Source organism: Chaetodon auriga, chromosome 2 (genome assembly GCF_051107435.1).
Source record: "Chaetodon auriga isolate fChaAug3 chromosome 2, fChaAug3.hap1, whole genome shotgun sequence".
Classification (NCBI taxonomy): domain Eukaryota; kingdom Metazoa; phylum Chordata; class Actinopteri; order Chaetodontiformes; family Chaetodontidae; genus Chaetodon; species Chaetodon auriga.
The window spans coordinates 27280433-27308121 of NC_135075.1; the positions used below are offsets into that span (position 1 = coordinate 27280433).

At 42.7% G+C, this 27689-nt stretch overlaps 1 protein-coding gene across 9 annotated transcripts in view; it reads left to right on the top strand.

The window, feature by feature from the left end:
- The window catches only part of ptprt (protein tyrosine phosphatase receptor type T), a 301057-nt gene that overhangs the window by 76015 nt on the left and 197353 nt on the right, over positions 1-27689 (top strand). For all 9 annotated transcript variants that reach the window (XM_076744867.1, XM_076744795.1, XM_076744804.1 and 6 more), the window contains exons 4-8: positions 650-760; positions 4250-4331; positions 5655-5770; positions 7020-7194; positions 25390-25683. In XM_076744867.1, the coding sequence (XP_076600982.1) occupies positions 650-760; positions 4250-4331; positions 5655-5770; positions 7020-7194; positions 25390-25683 (778 nt within the window). The remainder of the gene's footprint in view (positions 1-649; positions 761-4249; positions 4332-5654; positions 5771-7019; positions 7195-25389; positions 25684-27689) is intronic.

The window sequence follows — 27689 nt, forward strand, 5'->3', positions numbered from 1 at the left end:
GAATCACTAATAAAAGGTAAAGCAGGTAAGGACAGGCCTCATCCAGTCCCTCTCAGTAAGGTTAAAGTTAGCTGTAGTGCACTGCATTTGGTGGTATGGTTATAAGTGTGTTTGTGTGTTTTTGTAAAGAAAATTTTAAATTAGACGACTTCTAATTTATTGTTTATTTGGGCAGAAACGCATGTCAAGAATAAGAAATGCTGACATGATTAAAACATTAGGGATAGGAACCAGAGCTTGTGCATGGACGGGCGCACTGATAGATTCTCTGTGTTGTGGAGCAGAGGCAGGTCTAGTGAATGTTTTATATGGTGGTCTGAAGACACTGATGGACAGACGGGTAGAATACGGAGCTGAGGATGGAGGATGGAGTGTTGAAAGGACAGGCTGGTGAGCTGGAGACCGAGGGAATTCAGAGATGGATGAAACATGATGAAGATCTGAAGCGAGTCAGGAAACCAACAAATTGAATGTGAGGAATGAAGTAATGGACTAATCAATTAACTGATAAATAAGAGTTAATTGACAGGGTTAGATATTAAAAATCCCACATTTACTTTAGTTAACTCCTGAAACCTGCAGGTCACCTGATCCCTGTATTTCTTTTCATCTTCTACATCTCTTCTTCTTATTTTCTGTCTGCCTGCAGGTGAATGGAGGCGCTCAGGGTAACCCAGTGTGGAACGCCTCTGACACTGTTACCGAAGGCTGGGTGAAGGCTGAGCTGGCCATTTCTACATTCTGGCCGAACTCCTACCAGGTAACACACACACACACACAAACATCCATTTATGACATTACTGCAAAATACATTATGAATGATGAAAACAGTCATACGGTATCTTATATTAAAATGACAGAGAAATGATTAAGCAGACTTTTTTCTAACGTCTGATGAAACTCTTCTTTTAATGTGACTGAGATCTAGATTTACACTCCATAATGTGTCAGGCAGATGGTCAATATTTGATGCTTCAATCGTCCTGCAGAGGCTGTTTGACTTTTTAATTGTGCCCCCCCCCCAGAGTTGAATATTTACTTTAATTTATGGACATGAACATTCAGCACGAGGCGGTGCAGTAGGTGCACGTGTGAAAGGTGTAATGAATTGGATTTTTTTCCTAAACAGTGTTTTCATAATGAATGCAGTCTGAAGACGGTTTTCATGGCAGACAGTTTGCAGTGTTAGTAATAACATTAATGAATGATCACTTTGGGCCATTAAGTGGCCCAGTAAGTCATGCACATTACTGGGACTCTGGAACTGGATCACTTAACTGCAAGGTTGCTTTTATTAAGGTTATTAATTGCATGCATGATTTTCCTGCTGTGACGTGTGAAAATGTCTAAAAAGTTTGATTTTGCTGCATCAGAGCAGCGCTAAAGACGGCCACTGGGGCCAGAATGAATAAAGTGAGATTATTCAGCTTAGTCCTGGTGATCTGTCTGTGAGCTACCTTTATACCCTTTTAGTGTATTCAACGTTAAAACTTCAATGGGCCTAAAATTTCAAATTAACGCTCTGACAAAACCTGGATTACACTCAGTGACACACAGAGACGTCGGTGGTTAGCCTCGTTAATCTGACCACTGTCTTCATCGTGCTGTGGAGCAAAGTGAATGAGTCATGTAACCTGGGTCTTTTGCACTCTCTGTAACATTTATGGGCAAATATTTATGCTGAAATGTGGAGATAAACTTAATGTTGAGTCATTGTCCTCTGTGCAAAGAAAAGGACAAATGGTAAAATCAGCAAAATGTGATCAAGTCAATAAAACCAGGCTGAACATGTTAGTGATTCAGTACAGCCTGAACTAATGTGTGACCATTGGTTGGAACTGTGGATTGAGTTTCATCACTTAACGGGCAGTAGGATGACCAACAGACCTCCCTCCCTTAGTGTGTTCCTCTAACATCGTAACGCAAAACTGTTGCCGTGTAATGACTCTCGGTTTGTCTTGTGTGTGGGTGTGTGTGAATATCAGTCTGTTTAAGATGCAGAGACATACACCGCTGTGTTGTTTTATTGAGGTAGTACAAAAGGGACTGTGTTTACCTAATGACCGAGCTGTGTTCCATGAATTAAGGCACCCATGTGGCGCGCACACAGATCTGAAGCTCAAAGGTAACCAAAGTTCATTTAATCTGTGTGTTTCCCTCCCTAATGAGGAGTCATCTCCCATGGAGAAACGATGCTTTCTTTTCTAAAAGGGACAGAAATATACTCATAATAAAGCCACAAGCAGCAATTCAGGATTCAAGGTCAACAGAAAGAAGCAACTCAATCGGGCAAAATTAAAGCTGCGAGCAGCCACGAGCAGGTTTCAGGCTTCACCAAGGTGAGCGAAGTCAGCTCGTTCAGTTCTGTAAAGAGGAGTGAGACCAATCACACGCGAGTTTCATCATCGCAGCCTCAAAGTTCCACCTTCATCGGAGTTAAACAGAACTTCACGTGGAAATGTTCAGGCAGAACACAAGATGTCTCCAGTGAGTTCAATCAGGATTGCTCCAGGGCATCTTGAGTAATGAGCAAACATGTGACAGACCACGCCCACTTAAGATTTTGGTTAATGCTGGACCCCAGAACATGTACGCATAACATGGTGAATTAAGAGGTACACATTTTTGGCATCTGTGGCGCCCCCTGTGGGTTGGGTCAAAAGGTACAATCACAAATCTGTCTGCTTCTTCAGCACCACGGACAGCGCCCTGGATTTATCAATAAGCAGCACCGTGACACTAACTGTCACAAAGCTTCAGCCAAAGGATCAATGAGTGGGGGGGGGGGTTAACAAGGGGGGAGCGTTTTGGTCATTTTGCTAACAAGGCGGATGGCAGCCCCCTCAGATCGCCCACTGACTAAAAACTGAAAATAGAGCAAATTTCAACTTTAGATAAAACAATGTTTTTCTTAATTTGATCCAGTTCTGGTGTGTGGCCACGTAAACACAGTCTGAACTGCAAGATGGGATTTTTATTCCCACTGGACAAACAACTGCCAAGACTGTGTGTTAATTTGATAAGAAAAACTTGGAGAACGGCGAGTTAAGCAGCCAGCGTAAAGTTAGAAAGTTCAGAGATTATCGTCAGCGTTTCTGACTTTTTGTCAAGGTCGCAAATGTGTAAGTGTTAAACATGAAGCTAAAAAAGAGCAGTAAATTAGACTCGAAGACAGTCATGAAAAATCTGTTTTTCAACTATATTTACTTCAAAAATCAGCACTAATCTATGTTTATAAGAATTCTAATAGATATATTCAGTAAATCACTTTCTAAAATGAATGTGAAAGGAGAGAAAAATCTGAATTTTGCACACAAAGACCTGTCATAACAACAACAACGACAACAACAACAACAAAAATACTCTACCAGTGTCTTCCCTTGACATGCATACCAGAGGTGCGTGTGTGTGTGTGTGTGTGTGTGTGTGTGTGTGTGTGTGTGTGTGTGTGTGTGCGTGTGGGTGGGTGGGTGGGGGGGTATTTTTTGAAGGAAAGGAAGAGAGTAAAGTCTTCCCAGACGTCTTTAGTATTCAGACTGAGTCCCAGCTTATACTGCTGAGGATCCTGACAAGTACAGCACAGAGGTGTGTGTGTGTGTGTGTGTGTGTGTGTGTGTGTGTGTATGACTATTTATGTGTGGGTCAGAAGTGCATGGCCCCTTGACAGCCCTGCTGACTGCCTGTCACCCTGTGAGTGTGAGTGCGTCTGGGGGAGAGAAAATGTTATAACAGAAGAAATAAAGGAGTAGTGTGATGGAGAGAGGAGACACAAAAGAGCAATTAAAAGAATAATAGTAGAAAAGAGCTGATGGCAAGAGAGAAAATGTACAGAGGAGAAAGAGAGAGGTTGTTGAGAGGAAACTGAGAGAAAAGAGAGAGAGGGATGAAGGATGGAGGGAGAGGGAAGAGCAGAGAGGAGGAGGCGTGATAGAAAAACACAAGAGAGGGAAAAAAGGAGGATGAGAGAGAAAAGACGAGAGGAAGCAGGAGGAGGCGCGGCATATGTGGCTGGCATAAGGATGGAGACAGAAGGATGAAGGGATTAAATAAAGAAAGGAATAGTTGCTGACTTTCAGCGCAAAATTCCCCTGGGGTTTCCATATGAACTTTGCAGGGGCATCAAGATGTTGCAGTGTCTGGAAGAAAGAAAGTTTTTTTTTTGTTCTTTTTCTTCGACTCATATAGAAAGCTGTGGCTCAATGTCTTTCTTTCTTTCTTTCTTTCTTTCTTTCTTTCTTTCCCCTCTCAGGTAATATTTGAAGCAGTTTCGGTTCAAGGCCATCCAGGTTTCATCGCCATCGACGACATACGAGTTCTGGCTCACCCCTGCCGTAAGTGACTGTGTGCGTGTGTGTGTGTGTGTGCGTGTGTGTGTGTGTGCGTGTGTGTGTGCATGCCTATGAATGTGTGTGTGCATGTACGTGCATGTGCGTGCGTGTGTTTCATAATGGTTGACCCTGCACCACTGTAGCCCTACTGAGCATCATCTGTTTTATAGCTATTTCTCTCTCTCTCTCTCACACACACACACACACACTCACTAAAGGCTGTGTAAAGGACAGATTGTGAGCCTTGCAGACAGATTGCAGGGAGCCAGGAAGAAGGTCCAAACTCAGGGTCTTCATCACTCAAATCTGACAGAAACACTTTGCTTCACAAAACTCCGGCCCGCTCACTGCAACACTGTGTGGCCTGCTTACAGCGCTCTGTGTCTTCAGCTGCGCTCTCCCACACGCTCACTGCCGGTTATTGGGTGTGTGTGTTCAGCTCAACTTCACTGGCATTTTTCTTGAATAACACAAAACATGAGAGATAATGAGTCTTATTACATATTCATTTAGAAGAATTGCACTTTGTTTTAGAACATCTCTTCTTTTTTTTTCCATATCCCCACATGTCCCATACATCCCCACTCAACTCAGCACTCTTTTCACTTCTACGTCTTTCTTTCGGTCCCTTTTTTTCCTCTGAATGGCTGGCACAGAGCACGTAGCTCATCTGTGCCAGTCACTAATCAGATTAGCGACTGGCAAAGTGGGTGAGTAAATGGTGGAAAGCAAGAGGAAGTAGAGTGGAGGTTCACACTGGAAGAAAGAAAGTAAACAAGAACACAAAAATGTGAGACCATGTAAAGAGAGGAGCGAGAAAGAAGAATGTACAAATAAAGAAAGATTACCAAAAAAAACAAGCTTCTTATCTGAGTCCTTGTGATTTGAACCTGACCATCAGTGACAGGGCCAATTATCATCGTTAAATGATCGATGCATACCCTGTTAGACTTATCTCTGTCTGCAGACAGTCAAAATGAAATTAACCAGTCGCTGGCTGGTTTCAATGCCAGGACAAAGTCACCCAATGTCTGGCAGTGTGTCTCACTGTCTGCCTGCTCATGTGCTGTGTACCATCACATAAATTTCTCAGCCTCTCTCCAAACAACAATGTTAAGTCCTGTTGTGTTGTTCCTCCAACTGTTGTTTCTTATTGCTCATGGCATCTGCTGTTATAATCCAGTATGAATCTACCATGTCTTTAATAACAAGATGGCATCTTTCAACAACCTGCCAGCTGCTTTAATATGCGATTGTGGAACTTTTATCTCTGCAGAATGTTCTACCTAATGTTGACACAGTGTCTGCTTTCTGTCTGTGCTGCAGGTAAAGCGCCGCACTTCCTGCGTCTGCAGAACGTGGAGGTGAACGTTGGTCAGAACGCTACGTTTCAGTGTACCGCTGGAGGGAAATGGTCTCAGCATGATAAACTCTGGCTACAGGTTTGTACCCTCTTATCAGTAAATATGAGCATGAATGATATCAGCAGGTGTACGAGCAGAACTTTCATAAAGGGAGGTCAGAATGCCCTAAATGTTCGGATACTGTAAAACTGTGATAACTGACGAGCAATTATGTTTCAGTGGCAGATTTTCAGTGTATTTTCTTCTGTTAGCTTTAATGCTGCTCTGTGGCACATCCCAGTCTAGTAGCTTGTATATCTATCAGTCTAGTAAGTTGTACTTGCAATAGAAAAATTGATTATTATTGTAGGTTTACACACATTTTTTTTTAAGTATAAATGCACTTCAAGGTGTCCAAATATGTAAAAGTATGTAGTGAGACATTGGAAAAGAATGCCAAAAGTGCCAAACAGTGATTGAACTCTTGAGCTTTATGTGAGGCTGTTGCATGATTTTCATGGACCCAGCCAATCAGAAACAAGCAGGGTAAGAATGTATCCATTGATACAACCAATACTGTATTTAATGTTCTGTAATAAATAATATACATTATAGAAAAGGGCAATGTAGCAAATAGTTCTGAATTATTTATACCATTTTATTCAACAAATAAAAGAAAGTACACTGTGGCAGTGATTCTCAGCATCTCCTGCTCTGTCTCAGGATTGATTAAAAGTTCTTGTTCTGCTCTGCACCAATGACTCCATCTCTGTGCAGATGATGTGTGTGTGTATGTGCGCATCCCTGCCTTGTTCTCGTTTCAATTCATGTACACGGGAAACTTGCATGTTTTCCCTACACATGACCGCTGAGCAGCAGCGATCCTCCTGACTGTAGGTCTGATGGGCAAAGCATGTTCCTCCAAACTGGCAGATAATAACACAGCGGCCGGAGAAGATTGGATCAGGAGAGGATCACACGCAAAGCGGAAAGTGGCAGCAGTACACTTTCCTTTGATGTCTGATCGGCTTCTGTTTCCTGCCAGTCTTTGATATCAATATGGGCTCATGTCTCTGTCCTGTGTTGTACTTTTAATAACTCTTTTCTTTAATCTGTTTCTTGTGAGTCTGGAGCTTTATTGACGTTTGATACTAAATTGTTGTATTACCAGTTTAAAGGGCCACAACTTTAGTCTTCTCTACAAGAATTTAAGAGCTCTTCTGATGCATCTCTACATAAATTAGAGCTGAAAAAGTCAGGCTCTGTTCAGTGGACTGAGGAAGCAGCCATCATCAGTCAGAACAAGGCTTTTGCTGACATTTTCTCATCTGTCTCCTGCATCACGCAGCAGTGGAACGGTAAGGACACAGCGTTGATGGTGACCAGGGTCGTGAACCACCGCCGTTTCTCAGCTACCGTCAGCGTCGGCGACACGTCCCAGCGCAGCACCAGCCGCTACCGCTGCGTCATCCGATCAGACGGCGGGTCCGGGGTGTCCAACTATGCCGACCTCATCGTTAAAGGTACGTTCTGCTGTTTATCTAGTCTGACAAAAAGTACAAAGAGCAGCGCTTGACAAATGTGATCAGTGTGGAAGCTGTGAAATGGTACTTCTTTAATGTAGAGCAAGTGAGAAACAAGCCTGGGTTGCGCTTGTGTAGTTGTGTGCGTGTGTGTGCGTGTGTGCGTGTGTGTGTGTGTTTGGCTGTTGCTCATTAGTGCTGTGAGAATGCTGAGGATTGAATACTGAACAGACTTCTGAGTAGTGACTAGAACTCACAATGAGGCCTCTTTCACTCCATTTTTGTCTGTCTCTGTCAGTCTTTCAGTTCGTTTTCCTCCCCTGTCCCCTGCGGCTCATGTTCCCTTCCTTTCTCTCAGGGTTTGAAATAGATACCCACACTTTGTTTATTTCTTTGAATGCTGAAAACACTAGAAGAATATTTTTAGAGGCTCCACATACTCCCAGTCACCTAATTTTAATGTGTTCATTTTGTCTGAACGGCACAGAGTTAGAATTTCCGAAACATTTCCTCTTGATTGAGACAAAGGACGAGTGCAGCAGTAGTACAGCAGTAACACAGGTACAGGTGGGATGATGGAGTCTTCTTCCTCTTACCCCCACATGAACCCTTCCAGCCTCTCTTTTAATATGCGTGTCTCGGTGTGTGGACAAGCACTCTTTCAACCCACAGAACCCTATTTTAAATTCTACTCAAGACTTCAAATACGCCAAAGAGAAATATGTATAACATGTTACACAAGTAATCAATTTTCAATGTGATGTAATGGGCTAGCTCCAAAGAATCGCAGTGTAGGACATAAATATTTCACACAGTAAGTACTGTACAGTTTTACTAAAGTGCACGAACAAGCAGAGAATACATGAAGTGAGCAAACGCTAATGAAAAATGGTTTATCTCACTTGGAAAATTAAGCTAAAACCTAATGGCAGCATTGAATTTCAGTGCTTGAAACCTGCAGTTCTTTCTTTTCTCTGTTTCTGTGTTTTCCTCTCGGCTCCTATCACCTCTTGTTTCCTCTGTCCCTCTTGCATTCATCTGTGCTGCTCGACAAATCCCCTCGCTGAGGACGTTCAAATCCTCTAATGCGATCGGCACTCAGCTCCAACACAGGGCAGAAATATGAGAGACTGTCTGCGATTTACCATCCCACTCTCCACCCCACGGTTCATGTGAACAACAGGAAATACAGTAGGCCTGCTGTCCTGCTGAGAAGGATTTTGATGTACTGAGGAGGTTGGATAATGTTGTTGCACGGCCTTTGATAGAATTATAACATCACAGCTATCTGTTGTTGTCAGACATAATTACATTCCTTTACTTCTCCTGGTCTCCCTTTGCACTCTGTGTTTTCCCTCTTTAAGTTTATGGACTGAGGATGAAAAAACTTTTTTCTTTCAACATAAAACTTCTCTCGACATTGAATTGTCTTATGCTAAATTGTTACTCAACATGCATATTCCTACCAAAGTGCAAAGAGTCCACAACAGGTCATGTAGTGTTTGCTAAGGTTAGCCTCCCATTTCTTAAAACAGTGTGTGCTAAAGGGTTCGAGCTGATCCTGATGAACTACTGTATGCTAATGTTTTAGCTGTTCTGTAAGTGTTACTGACCCAGTATCACTAAACATATCGTATGCTAAGGTGCTAGCACTGTGCAAACTATCACTCAACATGTGTTAGCACTGCAGTCACTTAAAATAGTGAGCTTAAGTGCTAGCACTGAGTCTCATATCAGTCACAAAACAGTTTATGCCATAGTTTAGCAGAGTCAGCTATGATAAAACATTAGCACTGTGTTAGCACTGAACCTCCTATCGCTCAACACAATATACACTGAAGTGTTAGCACTGAGCTTTCTATCACTCAAAGAACTGTATGCTAAAGTGTTAGCACTTAACCTCCTATCCCTTAAAACAGTGTATGCTGAGGGGTTAGCACTGAGCTTCCTATCACTCCAAACACTATATGCTAAAGTGTTAGCACTTAACCTCCTATCCCTTAAAACTGTAAACTGAGGGGTTAGTACTGAGCTTTACATCACTCAAAACAATGTATGCTAAAGTGTTAGCACTAACCTACTATCACTTCACATATTGTGATAGCCAAATTACTTAGATGCTGCTGACTTTCTCTTAAAGTTCTGTAAGCTATAGAGTTAGCTTTTGGTACTCCTTGCATGTTGCTATAGAGTACAGCAGTCGACCAAAGGCGTAGACGTTTTCTATGTGCTTCTGTCATGCTTTAACAAATAAGCTAACCATTGGAAAAAATACCTTTCACAAACTTTGTATTCTCTTTTTAATTGTCCCTGACCAAAACAATCAAGCTACATGTGCTAAGTCACTGAGCTGAGTTTACGCTTGGTTGGACCTCATTGCACCTCACCCAAATTTACACCTTGTACAACATGCTCACTCTTGTCATGACCCATGTTTGTCATTATTTATTTTATAATTAAATGATTTCAGTGAAGTTTACATGGATTCCTGAGATTGGACAAACACATATCTGTACCTAAAGATATTTTATCTGAATTACGTTTATTTTTCTTTCTGTTAAACGTTAGCTTATCCTCATGTGGTGTGAGTGGGATCGAACCATGTTTGCTTTTTAATGGAATTTAAATTGCATCACTGAAATAGCTTCCATTCAAATGTGGAGACGCATTGGCCTAAATTATGTTCTCAATGCATATTTAGTATGAATTATGCTGTTAACCTTATTTGGTTTGAAGGATGTTTAATCTAGAGGGAAGTTAGAGTGTGTGTGTGTTTGTGGGAATGTGCGCTGTTTTGATTAGATGATAGTCCAGGGACTGAAACTGTCATTACCATCTGTTAGCAGAACACACAGACTATACTCCTGACATCCTGACGAATGTGTCTCTTAGCGTGTGTGCGTGCCTGTGTGTGTGAGTGTGTGTGAGTGTGTGTGAGTGTGTGTGTGTGTGTGTGTGTGTGTGTGTGTGTGTGTGTGTGTGTGTGTGTGTGTTGAGCTCAGGTGCTGTCAGCCATGCATTGTGCCAGAGGAATAGCCATGCCAACACAGTGAACAAGAGAGATATGCAATATTACGCACACACATCCATGAGCACACCTCCCTGAAGCCTTTTGTGTGCGCAATGTGTGTTGCTAAATTTGTGTGCATGTGTTATTGTCCTTGATTTGTACAACTAAATTTGTGTGTTTTTGAGTTTTTTTTCATACTACTCATTCATGTGTGGTGGGATCTTCTGTGTGCAGCCTAATTTGTCTCTAGGTGTGTATCTGCATGCCTTTTTTGTGTGTCCATGTGCAAGGTGTCTATTGTGTGTCCAAATTACTTTGTGTGTGTATGTATAGACAGAAGTTGTGTGTTCTCCTGAGCTGCTAAGTGAAATCAGGCTTAATTAGTGTGTTGTTCAGCCAGGTGTGACCAGGGGAATCTGGAGAGAGACACTTATCATGTTACAGTGCCCTTTATGTGCACTGTGCATGACTCTGTGTGTGTGTGTGTGTGTGTGTGTGTGTGTGTGTGTGTCCCACGTGCTCATCCATGCATGTTAATCTCTGACACGACACTGCAGGCCGGCCGAACAGATGATGTCTTCCTTGCTGACAAACAGAAAAAAGGAGCTGAAATTAAACATTCAGAAGCAACTGTTTGCTGTTTTATTTGAAAGCAGATTTAGTGTAATTATTTAAATCCTCCCCATTTAAAATCATCAGTACCTCAAAAAAATAATACTCATCAAAGGTAAGAATACTGACATTTTAAGCCACTGCGTGCAGCATCTTTCAAACGACTTTGATAGCACAAGATTTTGATGATAAAAAGGGACAATCCCAGTGAAAACTGGTGCTTTACTTCTACAAACTGTAGCTTTAAGTAAAACTATAGAAGTATGAAAGGACATTATACAAATGTTTTTAAAATAATCATACTAATTTATGAAACTAATTAAGTTTTTTGCACAGTGGATAAGACAAGTGTCAATAGAAAAGTGCCTATCTGTCAGTAATCTGTCCCAAATAACAACTCTTTTTTACACATAATGCTCCATTTTTTATCACAACTACAGTCTCAAAGAATTAGAAAACAGAACTATTTTCACTAATACCACCCCACAAAATATCATAGCACAAATTAGAAGAAAGAGAAAAATGTTGTATAGAACAACAGTTTTTAGATTCTTTTGTTCTTTATAATAAACCTTGAATAAAAGGACAATTTTGATACATTAAAGTAAATGAAATGGAGGCTTTTAACAGACATAGACAACCAACAAATGATATAATTAACATGGAGAGATTAACACTAATACCACAACACATGCATTATCTGTGTTGTTCTTAATTATTTCTTTGTACTCTGCAGAAAACCACAGAAAAATGAAAACACGTTGACTTGCACGACGCCTTCGAGCTCTGAAAGCAGAAAGACCGACAGTGTATATATATAATACAATGCTTGACTTCAAACCTCCAGTCCCATCTCTCCATCAATCGTCTCATCTCCTCACCTCCTCATTCTCCCTGTATTCACACCTCCGCCTCTCTTCACACCTCCCGTAAAGTTAGTTCTGTGTATGTTAAAGAAAACATGTGACAGCAGTGTCTTCCTCCCTCGCCTATAAATACCTTTGCATTAATGGCACCAGCAGATATTTGCTGTCAAGAGAAAAACATCACGGAACGAATGGGAGATAATTATTTACAAGTGTAAATGGAGACAAGAGGAAAGGTATAAATACACACACAAACGATGAGTGTAGACGTTAGAGGTTGAGAAAGTAGTTTTTTTTTTTTGTTTTTTTTTTCAGTTTGAAAAAGTCAGACTAATGTTTGTAATAAGACACACCTGTAAACACACAGCAGTTTGATCGGACAATGAAAGGTGTCCTTGAAGAACATGTCTGGGAAAACGACAGCCTGCCGAAAGTTTACGGACACACACACACACACGCACACACACACACACACACACACACACACACACAGATGTTTTTCTCTGCTCCTGTGCGTTTCTCATTTGTATGGCTCTTGTCGAACAGATGCAGTCAATGCCCCAGGGCAACAAGGTCTCAACCATACCCCCGGCTGTGCGTGTGTGTGTGTGTGTGTGTCAGAGCGTGTGTGTCAGACAGTGAGCGAGCTTGCATGCTGACATTGTCTGTGTCTCTGGAAGTATTTGGGCTGTGTATCCGCATTGGTGTGTGTGTTTTGTGTGTGTGGGCATTTGGGCATCAGTGTGTGTGTTCTGTCTGTCAGAGATAAGACTCAGTGGGGCGTAGCAGAGATCCAGGAGAGCCACTGTCAGCCAGTGCCCTGTGGACACCATGCAGAGTGTGTGTGTGTGTGTGTGTTTGTGTGTTCCCCAGGAATACAGCTACATCTTTCTAAGTCTCCCTGGGTGGTCATAAAGCTGATTGTAGTCCAAGAATTAGACCCAGCAGTGCCACCGCAGTGTGTAAGTGTCTGCGAATGTGTGTGTCTGCATATGTGTGTGTGTTCATAGAGCTGTGTGTGTGTCCATAGAGCTGTGCGTTCGCCCAAAGCTCATTCCCAGCATCTTCTATGTGTCTGTTCCCTGATAAGGAAATCAATAGGAGAGTGGACAGCTCAGCTCTATGTGTCAGATGTGTGGAAGCTCACTGATGCTCTGAACTCCCACTGGGTGTGAACACAACCTCCAATTTAGAAAAATAACTGCTCGAAAAGTTGACTTCCAAGTGAGGAGTTTTATGCCAAAATGAGATGTCAAACTCTGGAAAAGGCAGACGAGGGACGTCAAACATGCATAGAAAAGTCACTGTTAACTTTACTGAGCAGTTTACGATTGTAACTTAATGGCAGAAGTTATCTTTAAATGCAGTGAATTATCCAACATATAATATGCTTGGAGTCATTCTTTGGATATTTTTATTTCATACTTTTGCTCGATTTAACTTATTGTTAAACTCCAGTGTTCAGATTCCTTGTATGTGCACACAAAGATTCTACAGCCGATTCTGGTGTGAGATGGGTTATGCTATTAAGCTTTTATTGTGAAAATTTCCACAGGAAGTGATGAGTGTTGCAATCTGCAGTTGAGGTGAAAGACAGTGGGTGAGTTGTGGGAGGATGCCATCCCCCTTGTTAACCTGCCGCCCCCCCTCTCCATCCCCTCGTGGGTGCAGGAGCAGAGGGGTTGTTTAGCTGAATATGTTAGTCTAGTCCAGGGGCAGAGGGGTAGAAACACTTTTTCATGTATGTTCTAATTTACGATTGACCTCTCGCGGGCCGGACAGGGATGCCCTAAGGGCCAGATGTGTCCCTGGGCCGTAAAATACCCAGCTCTGTTGTAGTCTATAGTCATAGAGCAACACTACTGCTCGTAGTATTCCTGTAATATTTCTGTGGTCACTCAACAAATACTCTGTAACAACTCTGGATTAAATAGAGGGCCTGGTTCCCTCCGCTGTTTAGTTAAAGGTGTCTGTTTATGAGTATGCAGCTTTCTTCTTCCTGAAAGTAATTCTCAGGCGCACAGGAAGTGATGTTCCTGAGACTTCTGGAAAAAAAACATCCTAACCGAGCGGTCAGCATGAAAAGTGACTGCTACACAAACTCATCTCGAACGTTTGTGCAGTACGTACAGGTGTGAGGGTGATTTCGTGAGACGTTCTGTGCTTTAGTGAACTCACAGCAAAGAGGAAAAAAATAATGACACAAAATTATGAAATACTCATGAGATGAGACGAGGAAAAGATTTGTTCCCTGAGGAGGAAGAAACTCGAAAGAACCAACCTGCATTTTATGTGGAAAGTTGTTTATCTGCTTACATCAGGGAGTGTGTGTGTGTGTGTGTGTGTGCGCGCGCGTGCACAGGTAAGGGAAGCATACACCCATTCAGTGTACACTCCACCTGCCTCTTTAACCTGGCAGGTTCTTAGGGCTTGCCTCGGGGATATGTGTGTGTGTGTGTGCGCACGTGCATATGCATGCATGTGTTGTGTTGTGTTGTGTTGTGTTGTGTTGTGTTGTGTTGTGTTGTGTTGTGTTGTGTTGTGTATGCTGGGTGGTTTGTCATGTCGTTGGTATTCCATGTCCATTGCTCTTTCATGTGCATTGGCCTGTATGTGCATGTGCATCTGTGTGTCTGTGTGTGTGTGTGAGAGAGTGAGTGTGTCAGAGAAAGTGGACACTTCACACAGAATTTCTGAAGAGAAATATAAGTAATGCATGAACAGGTAGGTGAGTGGAGGAGGAGGAGGAGGACTCGGGGTGAGAAAAAGGTAGAGAAGCAGAGGAGAGAGGGTCAGAGAGAGCTGAGGGGAGCGGGGAGCAGAGGATGGTGAGCAGGTGAAAAGTTGAAACCAAAGACTGGGAGCCCAGGATGATAGTAAGGAAGTGAAGAGAGATGAACTGAACATGTATCAGAGGAGAAGTGAACAAATGAAGGGAAAAAAAAACAGTGGATGAACGAGAAGGAAAATACAAGTAAAAATGAGGCAGATATGAAGAGAGATGATAATGTTCACGATGTAAAACCATCTGTTCTGTGACGCCGGCAGAAAGCAGGGCCGTGTGAACCAAAGCTGGCAGGTTTAATCCCGTCAGGTGTTTCTGTCACTGCACCGTCATCTCGCCGAACTATCTCACTGTAAGTTCATGTGGATGAACGCCAAGAAAGAAAAGTGGAACAGGGTGAGGAGGAGAGACGTGTCCACTACGAGCGCCCTGCTGCTTCGCTGCAGTGAAGCCGACAGATTTCACGTTAATTCTCATTTCGTTAAAAACTGCTGGAGAATATTTCGGCGACACTAAGAAGATCAGCGTCTCTCTCTTGCTCTGTCTCGCTGTCCTTCCTCAGTCTGTGTCTCTGTCTCTGTTTGTATTTCACAGTTTAGACTCTATCTGGGACTTTTATCCTCAGCAGCTTACAGTGAGTGAGCAGGTAGGAGTTTACTGTCATGCTCGTGGACACTTTGACAGAACTGATGTGGTTTTATGACACAGTCTCACTGATTTGGGGGAAATAAGCTTTAAATCAAAGGCAGTTGTAGTTTGGTTGCTATGGAAAGATGAGACACGGTGGCTTTGTAACCCTCAGCTCCTTAAAGGTGTCGCTGTTGACGGAATAAATAAGTAAAAAATCAAAATGTGTTCGAGTATCCTGGTCAGGCAGCCGCGTACTGCCATCAAGATGAGAGGACACAAGTTCTACATAAGCTGCTTTGCCATCTTTGCTGTAGTTTGAGGACAATGACAGCTTCACATTTCAAGTTTACAAAGTCTTGAACATGAAAAACAAGACGGTAAAAAAGGCTTCATAAATACTGTAGCAAAGAACAGCACTGGAAGCAGAGGGAAGAGAAGACACGGTGACGGCTGGAAGAGGGAACCCAAGTGCACGGAGACGCCGACGAGAGCGCGGTTGAATAACAGAAAAATATTTATTACAGGGATGAAGGGATGGATGAGGCAGGAGGAGCAGGGCAGCGGGGATGAAGGGCTGGGGGTTGAGTGCAGAGAGCGGGAAGCTGAGCTGGGTTGAGCTGCTGCTGAGGTGAACGGAGGCTTGATGGGACGGCGGACTGGAGACAATGACAACGAGCAGCAAGGAAATGTCCACTAGAAAGACTTACAACTGAACTGGGACGGAGATCTGGAAAGGTGGACTGCTGAGTCTTTGTCAGAGTCTTGATCTCAGGATGGGCTGCAGGTGGTTTGGTTCTGCTGTGCCTCCACTCAAACAGGGACAGACAGGCAGGCTGCAGACTAGAAGACGTCCCTTTGAATAAAGCTGAAGTCCACTGCGGTGGTTTAGGTCTCCACCAAACTGGCCTGAACTGGGCGTTTAGGTTTGCCATTAACATTAAAGACGGCTTTATGATGGTGATGATCCCAGAGCTGTGGAACCGGAGCAGCTAAACTGAATGCAGCCGTTGTTGTTGCCATTCACTACACTCATGATGTGTCTGTTATACGTCAGTGTAGAAACAAGCTTTTCCATGTTTTGGACATGAGGAAGAAAAATTATTACTTGTTTAATATTTTACAGTTTTAGAGCTGAGAGGTTCGAAAGATCAAATGAGATGAGTTCTGGTTTAGCAGTGAGTTTGTACGTTTGTCACGGTGAGTCGAACCTGCGCAGCTTCCCCGACAAACGTGTCGTGCTTCGGTTTGAGGGAGCAGAGGCTCATGGGAGTGAAGACGATGTGTGATCGTCTTCAGAAGTGGACTCAGATGTCTTGGAGTGCACGACGAGTGTGTGCGCGTCAAGATGTGTTAGAGATGTTTGTGTTCGTCTTTGTTTCCACGTCCGTTTTTTATGTTCGTGTGTGTCTGCGTCTGTTATTGTGTGTGTGTGTGTGTGTGTGCGTGTGTGCGTGTGTGCGTGTGTGTGTAGAGGTAGCAGGTGTCTGCCACAGTGAGTTTTCTGTGAAGAGTGGGGAATCAGATCTCATTTCCCATGATTCTTGGCTCTCCCTTGAGTGTAAAATACACTGTGTGTGCCCCAACCCCCCACCCAATTTTATTCTGCTCTTTCTTTCTTTCTTTCTTTCTTTCTTTCTTTCTTTCTTTCTTTCTTTCTTTCTTTCTTTCTTTCCTCTGTTATAGATGGAGGCTGTGTCATTGTGCTGTGAATCTTTTGATTAAAGTATTCTTTGTGACCAGGCAGAAGAATGTTCCTGTGTGTGTGTGTGTGTGTGTGTGTGTGTGTGTGTGTGTGTGTGTGTGTACAAGCGCTGAATTCATTACACAAAGTAACAGGCCTGAGGGAGTATGGAGTGTGTTACTCACAGATGTATGTGCACACTCTCTCTCTCTCTCTCTCTCTCTCTCTCTCTCTCTCTCTCTCACACACACACACACACACACACACACACACACACACACACACAGAGTCGTGCTTCCACCACTTCAGAGGACATTACATTGACTTACATTCATTTCCTGGAGCCTACCCAAACCTCGACCACAGCCGCCTCTCGCCTCACTCTGACCTTTCTGATCTGTTGCGTTCTCCATCGTCATCACGCTTTTTAGAAGATCTGCTTTAAAATGATTACGTTGAAGGATTCGGTGTCTTTGTAGTGTTTTACCTAAAACACATAGGCGTAATGTAAGCCACTGGTTTACAAAACCACAACACTTTACACACTGGGTGGTGCGTATTCTGCAAATATTGAATGATGAACTTGTTCTGCAGAGCAGATGTACAGCGATTTGCACTAAAACCTCTCCAATATGAATTTGTTCCAGTCAAACACACAGCGTGTGGTGGTTATCGTTAACACTTGATGAGCTGGATTGATCGTATCAGAGCTGGATCGTGCTGATCTGTGTGTGTGTGTGTGTGTGTGTGTGTGTGTGTGTGTGTGTGTGTGTGTGTGTGTGTGTGTGTATGTGTGTGTGTGTGTGTGTGCTTATCTGCTCCTTCTGAGAGTTCAAGGAGCTGCGAAATAGACCTGGAATGCATTACTGATAAGACAGCAACATACAGAAAGATTAAGAGAAGAAAGAGAGAAGAATTAACACGTACGGTGAGACAGCAGCGAGACGTGTTCACCTTTTGATATGTTTCGAATAATAACGTGTTAATTCATTTCAGTTGGTCCAGTTTTGGACTGAAGGAGTAAAGTAGTAGATACCTTATGAACAGAAACAAAGACTGGATAAAGGATAATTCAGTTTTTTTAACAATTAATTCCTGCAGGATGATACCACTAAAAGAGAGTTAGATGGACAGACATTTATCAACTAAACAATAATAATATTCTTGTCACCCAAAACTATAAAAATGGAAAACCTAGTTATAAGAAACAGGCATTTGCTTTTCAAACAGGAACATTTGTGGCTCAGATTTCCATTCAGCACATAAAAATGTAATGAAAATCGAACGTGAAGAGAAAGACAGAGGGAGAGAAAGCAGCACACGGACAAGAGGAAAACCTCTTATCACTCTGACCATCACTGCTCTCTCAGCCTGCTGTTGAAACGGGAGAAAAACTGATTTTGGTGGAGCGATTGTCATTTTTGGTGCAACTGATTTTTCCATCTTTTCCGCCACCTGGGCTATATCTTTCCTGCCCTCTCTGGTGGGCTGAATCCCCCTCTATCTGTCTCTCTATCATCGCTCTCTCACACACATACAAACACACACACACACACGCACACACCTCGACACATTCATACACACACCTTTTGACTCGATCTCTGAATCTCTCTCCTCTCTCTGAGAACATGGCAGAGCTCGGAAAGACTTGACAGCACTTTTGACTTTGCCACAAACACGTACGTAAACAGGAACACACACGCACAAACAAATACACACTGCAAGACGAGTTATAAACTGTCAGCAGAGAAGAGGAGATAAAAAACTCATATTACAGCCACACAACTATTACTCCTAAATCTTCACTCCATCCTCCTTTATTCTTCACTTCCTCTTCTTCCTTTTTGTGTGTGTGTGTGTGTGTGTGTGTGTGTGTGTGTGTGTTACACTGGCTGTCAGGAGAAGCAGACAGTGAAATGAACTGAGATCCATTTAGATTGGAAGGACTTCCGGCTCAGCGCTCTCTCCCCCGCTTTAACTTTTGTTTGGTCATCGACTTGATCGACCACCTCATGAACTTCTCTGCTCTCTTTTTTTTTTTCCATTGTGTTTCTCTCTGTCATTTTGGAAGTGATTCCTGTAACTGGTTCCAGGGATTTGGGTCAAGGTAGTCCGGCTCAGTCCTGATGGTTTGGGTGCACTGCGACCATGCTGCAACATCTGCCATGTGCCCACAATCTGCTGTCAACTAAAGGCATAAAATGCACAAATTATAATTAACAAGGGACAAAAGGATGGTTCAGGTGTACTACAGGGATCTATTTTGGGCCCAGTGCTGTTTTGCCCTCTAAGTAGACTATCTAGCCAGACGTTTTGTGAAATATATCGATGCACATGATAACATAATATTGCCTTTTGAGCCAACACACCACTGAGAAGTTACACAAAAGATGCTCTTTTAAGAGAAGTCAAACAAACTTTGTGCTGTTGTTCAGTCCCAGAGATACAGCGTCCAGTCATTTGCACATACTGACTGGTTTTAACGACAACAGGGTCGGAGCACGTACATGTCTTGCTGATACGGTATGATACAACATATTTGTTGGTAAAATGATGATGCAGATTCAGATCTGAATCATTGTGATGTCATTTGCAAACCTGATGCGAGTCCATATTCAACCTGATCCAATGATCAACTGATGAAAGAGCAGGTGTGATCAGACAACCGAGCTTGTAAAATGAAGTCAAACTCAAAGGCATTATTGGCCTGACGAATGCTCTGGAGTGACCAGACAACGGCTCTAAAATCTGATTTGTGGTGAGTGAACACTGTCTTTTAATATCTGCTCTTTTTGCATTGATGATGGTTTTCGAGCATGATGTTGTGCTCACGCTGAGGTAAGCACAACATGTTTGTTCTGTGGTGATTTTGCTCAAAATTCACTCAGCTGTTGGATGGGAATGCAGCCTCCGTCCCTCCAAATCATCTGTACTTTCATCACAACTGCAGAGGAGAAGCAGATGTGTTTTTGGACACCAGTTTTGCAGTTGGTGCATCAAAAAGCCGTCTGTTGCGAAGCTGTCCATTCGGAGAACAAAGCGGATTCTACTTTTTATCTTCGTCACACTGGCTTCTCACTCATCATTCAGATTGAACGTTTTCCATAATTTAACCAAACTGACTCACACAAACAAAATTATTCATGTACGCAGATGCATGCAAGATTAAACATGCACCCTGACACACACACACACACACACACACACACACACACACAAAGTTTACTTTTCTTCTGTGCACTAATGTCCATGCAAATATGCACCCAGACGCACACACACACTTGTCCCCTCTCATTTCTTCTCTTTCATCCCTTATATTCCTGACACACACACACACACACACACACACACACACACACACACACACACACACACACACACACACACACACATTATGTCCGATCTTCAAACACCATGCTGGGATTGTAATACAGTGCAGTAAAAAACTAGATCCATATACTTTGTTCCCTCAGGGTGCAGTAACACAGGTCACTTTTGAGTGTGCTATGCGTCTTCCGACAACAAGGCCCCAGGATACGCAAGATAAAACCTTTATGGGGCCAGGACTGCTGCACACACACACACACACACAGAAGTCTTTATTGGTCCACAGTTACAGTACTGTACTCCTGCTGTATCCCATTTTAAAACTTCATGAGCTCTGCTTGTTTTTACTACAGTGTGAGAGTCAAAACTCTCACTGCAGAGACGAAGCAGCGTCCTGTGGGAGGATGACTCCTGCAGATGTCTCTCCTCTTCACATTCATATCTAAATTTTTGCAAATGAAAAAGCATCCACTGCACAGTTTCAGGTGTTTGTGAGATATGTGTAATGCATCACGACGTGTCCAGAATCAGGAGACAAGATTCTGGTTTCTGTTCTGAATGTGGACACCTGGGAGTTAATTATTTTATTGGTACAATGACCAGTTATTAGAGCGAAATAAGACCCAACCTGTGTTCATCTAAAGGTTGTTTATGGTCAGTTCAACTCATGTTAAGCCCCTTTCATGAACAAAGTACAGCATAAAGTCAGAATAAAGGTTGAATGGATGTGTGTCATCCTTCTGCTCAGGATCACCTGGATCATAACTGCTTTAGTTCTTTTTTGGCGCCCTCTCAGTAATCAGCCTGAGCCCTGAGTGATTCAGAGTGCTGTGAACAATTTGCTTTTTCATCAGGAGTGACAGAGTCATCACTGCTGACGGCTGCGCTTTATTTTGTAATGCAATATGCCACTTGGAATTTCAGAAAAAGCACACAAACAACACGTTTTTATTGGCGTGCTGTAAACTTTGTGAGGGGGCCGACTGTACTGCTGGAGAAGTTTGTCATTCTCTCTCACTCATTTCCTTCATCCTCTTCTCTCTGCTCCCTCCAGTTCTGCTTGAGCTCACCCTTCTTTAATTCCCCTCGCCCCTGTTTCCTCCTCCTCCTTCTTCTTCCACCCTTTCCTTCCAAGTCTTTCTTCCACCATGCGTGTTCCTCTCATCCCTTCAACCCGAACAAACCCAAACGTCTTTCTTTCTTCTTCCCTCCTTCCTTTTATCCCTCTTCTCACACTACATTAGAATCATCATATGAAGACCAGCTGTAGTAATCAGTGTGTCTGAGTACTGCTTCTGTATCCACATGAGGAGGTGTGTGCGTGCGTGTGTGTGTGTGTGTTTGTATCTCTCTATGTGAAGTTATGTGCAAGTACATGAATCTCTGTATACTTACAATAGGTTTCTGTGTGTGTGTGTGTGTGTGTGTGTGTGTGCATGTGCATGTGTGTGTGCGTGTGCGCGTGTGTGCGTGTGCGCCCCTGTCATCATCGGTGCCAGGTTGTGTGTCGCTGGGTGGCCTCTGTAACTCTCTGCTGTAAACGAGCTGGCAGAGGGAGGGATGGAGGGAGGAAACAGACGGAGGGAGGAGTGATTGAATGATCTTGCTTTCTTCCTGTGGAGTAACATCAGGAGAAGTTGTTGAATATAAATGATGTTAATGAAGAGCTGAGTCTCCGTTAAAGGAGTTGTAAAATACAGTTAACAGGCTGCTGTTAAAGGAAGGTGTCAAAGATTTTGCATGTTTAGTTTATTTACAGCAAACTGCAGTCTGTGCACTTCATACTGCAGCTGACCACTTTGGAAATTCCGTTGCTGAGCTTCAGGTTTATGAACGTTTTTAAAGAAGCACATTTACATGTGAAACACATGTTCTACATGTTTATTAAATCCACCCTTCTTCTAAAGAAGTGAAGGAAATTGCAGCAGGATGAGACCACTTTGGCTTGAAGTGCTCTTTCACCAAGACAGAGATGAAACAATTTAGGAAATGTCACACACAAGTTAAAAAAAGAAACAGCTTTTTTAAGTGTAACTGAAGCTTTTGTTCACAAAATTCTTCCATCAGTTTCAGGACGATGAGGCTGATTTCCTCCCTTGTTCCCTGTATTTCTTTTAATTTTCTTTCTTTTATTGGAGGGGAACCATTGGTGCTCCTCACACGAGCAAAGGTTCATGAATGTTAAGATGGGGATTACTTGAATGGAACACATTCATGCATTCAAACGCATGAAAAACTCATACACACATATAGAGATGCATATTGTCTTTCACTCTCCCCTGCACCCACACACTCAGACACACACACACACACACACACACTCACAGCCTCCATATAGTTGAGATGGATGAGTGTGCGGTGACTGACAGTTGATTCATCGGTCCCGCAGCCACCATACATATTCTAATGGTGCCTTGAGGAAAGTAAAAAACTTGCAGAGTGAGATCTGGACTTTGCTTTTAGACAGCGGGAGGAGAGGGGCCATTATTCTTAGCTAGCATAACGTAGCTGTCAACTGACAAAGCACCTGCCACAGAGAGAGAGAGAAAAAAAAAAAAGATTTATACTTAGAAAGCTACACTTCAATCTCAAAATGACTCTTTTAGTTGCAGTTGTTTGTGAAGCTTACTGTATGGAGTGAATGTTTGAATGGTCAGTCCTCTATCATACATGCATTTGTTTTTGAGCATCATTGCTCCCTGACGTATTAGTATAATCAGTTTATGGAGTCTGTGAATGATGAATAATAATGTGACTTGTTTACTGGGCGCTGAAATGTGTGAAAATAGAGCTGAAAGGTAATTTATTTTTAAGAACTACAACTCCGGAGCATGTGTAAGGTCTCAGGTAGATACGTCTTGATCTGTCTGGAAGTTTACAAAGAACCAAAATCTTTACTGAGCTAAAATAACAGTATGTTCAGCTGTGATAGAGGTTCAAGATTATGGAGACGTCAGTCCACACTAGAAAGCATCTTTTGTCTTTTTTGCAGCTCAGCTCTTCCATATATCTTCCATATGTTTCACTGTCGCTGTCCAAGGTGCTGATCCTGGAACCATCAGACATGCAGGAGCTGTCCATGGTACAGATTTACTGTGTGTGTTCATGCTGATGAGAACAGTGTGATGACCAATGGATGAACTCCATGAGTAATTTTCTTGTAATAGTTTCCATCTGTTTCTGTTCCTGTTTAACCGAGTGTGTTTCAGATTCAGGTTGTTGTGCACTGGCATCATTTTGTTAGTCAGAATCATTAAGCATAGAGCTGCACAGAGCCGTGTGGGCTGCAGGAGTATATTTTCCCACCTGGCCTACATCAGTGAGGAGTGGGCAGTGCGTATACCATGGATCCAGATTTATACATTATTTAATTTAACTTCTGATTAAATTATCAATAAACCAGCTTTTTATACTGTATTCCTTTGTCCTGAGCACAAGGCAGCACGCTTTTACATATTAACCCTCTCATATTCACAAATATGAGAGGGTTAGGGTTAGTGAGGATTATGAATGTTCACATGTGGATTTGGGGTGTAGTTGATGACACAGTCCAGCACCTGAGCTACTTTTGCTCCAGTTACTCTTAAAGCCCTAAAAGATTTAGTGACAGAGGTGTGTTTCAGCAGCACAGACGCTACTGAAGGATCATAGAAATGTTACAGGCAGCAGTGTGTCTCTATGGCCTCTCACTCTTCTGCTGCTACATGTTGCTACCTGTCACTTTGATCATGAAGGTGACACTTCTCTATAGAGTCTATAGACTTCAATCTAGTATAGAATTCAATATTAATAGTAAAATGGTAAATGGGCTGCATTTATGTAGCACAACACATGCCACGCTCAGACACCTGGGACAGCGATCGGGAGCAATTTGCGGTTCAGTATCTTGTCCAAGGACACTTCGACGTGCAGGCTGGAGGAGCCAGGGATCGAAGCGCTGACCCTCTGATTAGTATTCTAGTGCTGCATGTAGTTTAGAGAATATCCAAGAGAAAACTGACAGAACGGCAGGGCTGAGAGAAAAAGGCACAATCACAGCGCAGTGAGTGCGGCTGATGTTTCAGAGTCATGGTCGGGGTCATAGATTGTAACCTGTAGACAGGTGAAGGATCAATGAGACTAACATGTTCAGCTAAACAGCCCATCTACACTCTCTGTTTCTTCTTTCATTATGTGCTTTTGAGCTTTTTTTTACTGTTTTGTGTGGCATTTCAGGGAGGTCTCAGGGGGGTCTCAGTATATGGCTCATATGGATGTTGGGTATCTCCTTTTGAAAGGAAGCTGCCGTATGGAGTTCGGTTTTGAAAAAAGGAGCCGAGTAATAAAACATCCTATGCTTTTAGGCTTGACAGAGGCCATTATTTTAAAGTAGCATAATGTGAAAGTCTGGTGGCAAAGTAGCTGTCAGCAACATGTCAACAATGTGATGGATTAGTGCCACAGGTGGAGAATTCACTGGGTAAAATGTCTCCTTTTTAGCTTTTAGTGGCAGCTGTTTTCAATGCAGACGTTAAGCTGCCTCCCTCCACTTTACATTTACATCACTTTTACATCATTTAGCGGCCGCGGTCACTCACAGCCTGCGGCTCTGATGACAGAACAGGCTTTGACTCCTGCATCACGCTGACAGTTGATTCCTCTGTGCAGAACATACAACATATTCCAGGGGTCTATGGGGGGCCGAGGATATAACGACACAATGTCAAGTTTTAGTCTCTGGCTGGAGTAAAACTGCACGCTGGTACAGCCCTGATAAACTGTACTGAGATTGATATTGATTGATACCAATCAGCTTGAAAATATTGGACTTCTGACTTTCTTGCCTCGTGTTTATGGATTTTTTTATTGGAAGAATCAATTGAGGCCTGAAAATATCTCGAAAAGCAGGTGGTACATAAAATGCCACATAATGAAATGATGCATTTTGAATTGTGTTTGTTATTTTTGAAAATTACACCGAGCGCCCGGAGGGTTGCAGAACATTCATTCATTTGTGTGAGTATTACGCCAGCGCTGATTGGACTTTAATATAGTTTTCAGGGGAAGATGAGTTCTGTAATGTATTCTAATTTAGCCATGATTCAGGTTCAGGTGGGGGTACAGTTACAGTCAAAACAAGGTGATATGTTTGTTTTCTGATTGGATCTGAGACTGAACTGCATGATCCAACAGGAAACACGCTTGATTGATTTTTTTTTCCAATCAAATATTACTTTGCTGTGCTACAAAAGAAGGAAAAGTCTGAATCTACACCTAACTAACCACCTCTGCTCCCATTTCACAGCTCCACCCACCCCCATCGCTCCACCTGAGCTGCTTGCCGTTGGTGCCACCTACCTTTGGATCAAACCCAACGCCAACAGCATCATCGGCGACGGGCCGATCATCCTGAAGGAGGTGGAGTACCGCACCACCTCAGGGAACTGGGCGGAGACCCACGTGGTGGACTCTCCCACCTATAAACTGTGGCATCTGGACCCTGATGTGGAGTACGAGATCAAGGTGTTGCTGTCCAGACCTGGGGAGGGAGGAACGGGTCCGCCGGGACCGCCGCTGGTCACCAGGACCAAATGTGCAGGTGAGTGACGCCTCTTTTTTTCTTTTAGTCTTTGAGTTTCTTCCTTTTTTTGTTCTTATAAGCTTTACTTCCTTTTCTAGATTCCCTGTTCAGCTTGCTGGGGTTTTTTTTTTTTTTAGCTTGTTTCTTTTTCATCTTGCTTCTGTTGTTGAGGATAGTGGATCCATGCTGAGTATTACCTGAATACTCAAGTAACTCATCAAATAGAATGTTGATGTTGAGAGATGATAGCAAAGGCAAATACACTGTGTTTCAGTTACAGTGTGGCTAAAGTTTGGTTATACTGGACATGCTTTGAAGATAGTTTGGACATGTTTTGAGTATAGTTTGGACATGTTTTGGGTATGATTTGGACATTTTTTTGGTGTGATTTGGATATGTTTAGGGTATAATTTGGGCATGTTTTGGGTATAGTTTGGACATGTTTTGGGTGTGATTTGGATATGTTTAGGGTATAATTTGGGCATGTTTTGGGTATAAATTGGACATGTCTTGGATATGATTTGGGCATGTGTTCTGTATAATTTAGGCATTGTTTCTGTATAAATTGGGCATGTTTTGGGTATGGGTTGGAAATATTTTTGGTCTGGTCTGGCTAAGGTTTGGATATGGTTGGAGTATAGGTGCAATATGCTCAAAGTTAGGTCTAATTGATCTGATTTGGAGACGGGGGGCTAGAAGGCAAAAGAACAAGAAAAAAAGAAGAGAAAAAAGAAAAAAATGTTTCCAATTACTTCATCTTGAGAGCAAGAGCGCAAATCAAAGATGATGATAATTGGGATGTTAAGAAGGTGCCCCAGAGATGAAGGAGAGGTGGAGTGCGGGGGTTGGAGTAGAGGAGGAGGAGGAGGAGAAGGAGGAGAAGGAGGAGAAGATAGGAGAGGTTAGGTGGGGGCAATCATGGCAGATAATGAGGATCCCAGCGGGGGTGTAAGGACACAACGAGTGGCAGTTCATTTGATAAAGTGACAGCCCATCTGAGCTCAGATGGACTGTGTGTGTGTGTGTGTGTGTGTGTGTGTGTGTGTGTGTGTGTGTGTGTGTGTGTGTGTGTGTGGTTAACCCAGTAGGAAGCCATCATCACTGTCCACTTTCGTCTCTTTCTTTTCCTTCCCTCAATCTTTCTGTTGATGTTTTTGTTGAGCCACACTCGTTCTTTTCTTTCTCTCCTCATTAATTCCTCCTCTTTTGACCTCTCTTATTTATTAATTTTGTTTGTTTCTTCACCAATTTTTCTTTATTCCTTTCTCTCCTCTTCCTCATTCTTTTACTCCTAAGCTCACTTTCTCCTTCTCTTTCCACCTTTCCCCTGTTTCTCTTTTATCTGTCTCTTTACTTTTATATTTGCATTTTATATATTTTTTGGACACATTCTCTTCTTTCTTTCTTTCTTTCTTTCTTTCTTTCTTCCCCCCCATTTTCCTTTCTGGACAAAGGGAGGATGAGAAGAGTAGAGAGTTGGTGAAAGAATGAAGGTGATGGTCAGCAGAGAGAGAGAGAGAGAGACATTTGAACAGTGCTGCCTCCCTGCAGCATCTTGTCTGTCACTGACGATGCCTTTATTTTGGCGCTCTGGTTGTTTGAGCTTCAAACAAATTGTGTCAAAACTGTAATTTAATTGGAAAGGGATTTGATGTGTGTGTGGTTGTGTGTGTTCACCTGATTTTGCACATATTTTGTTGCTGTGCGTACCTCATTGTGTGTGTGTGTGTGTGTGTGTGTGTGTGTGTGTGTGTGTGTGTGTTTTAATGTATTTGTGGTCTCCTCTGCCCGCCCCCTGATTTTTTTACTCTGTGGTAATCAGGAGGTGAAAATGATGTGCTAACAGTGCAGACTCATCCTCCCTCTCACTTTCCTCTCTTCTTCCATTCCTCTGAATGTTCTCTCTGTCTGCTGCTCCTCTCCATCTAAAGGATAACGACCACATTATTCAGTATTTTTGTTATTGTCAACAAATCCCTTCCCCTGCCTTTGGCACTCAGCCCCAGATGCTTTTGTTTCTACTT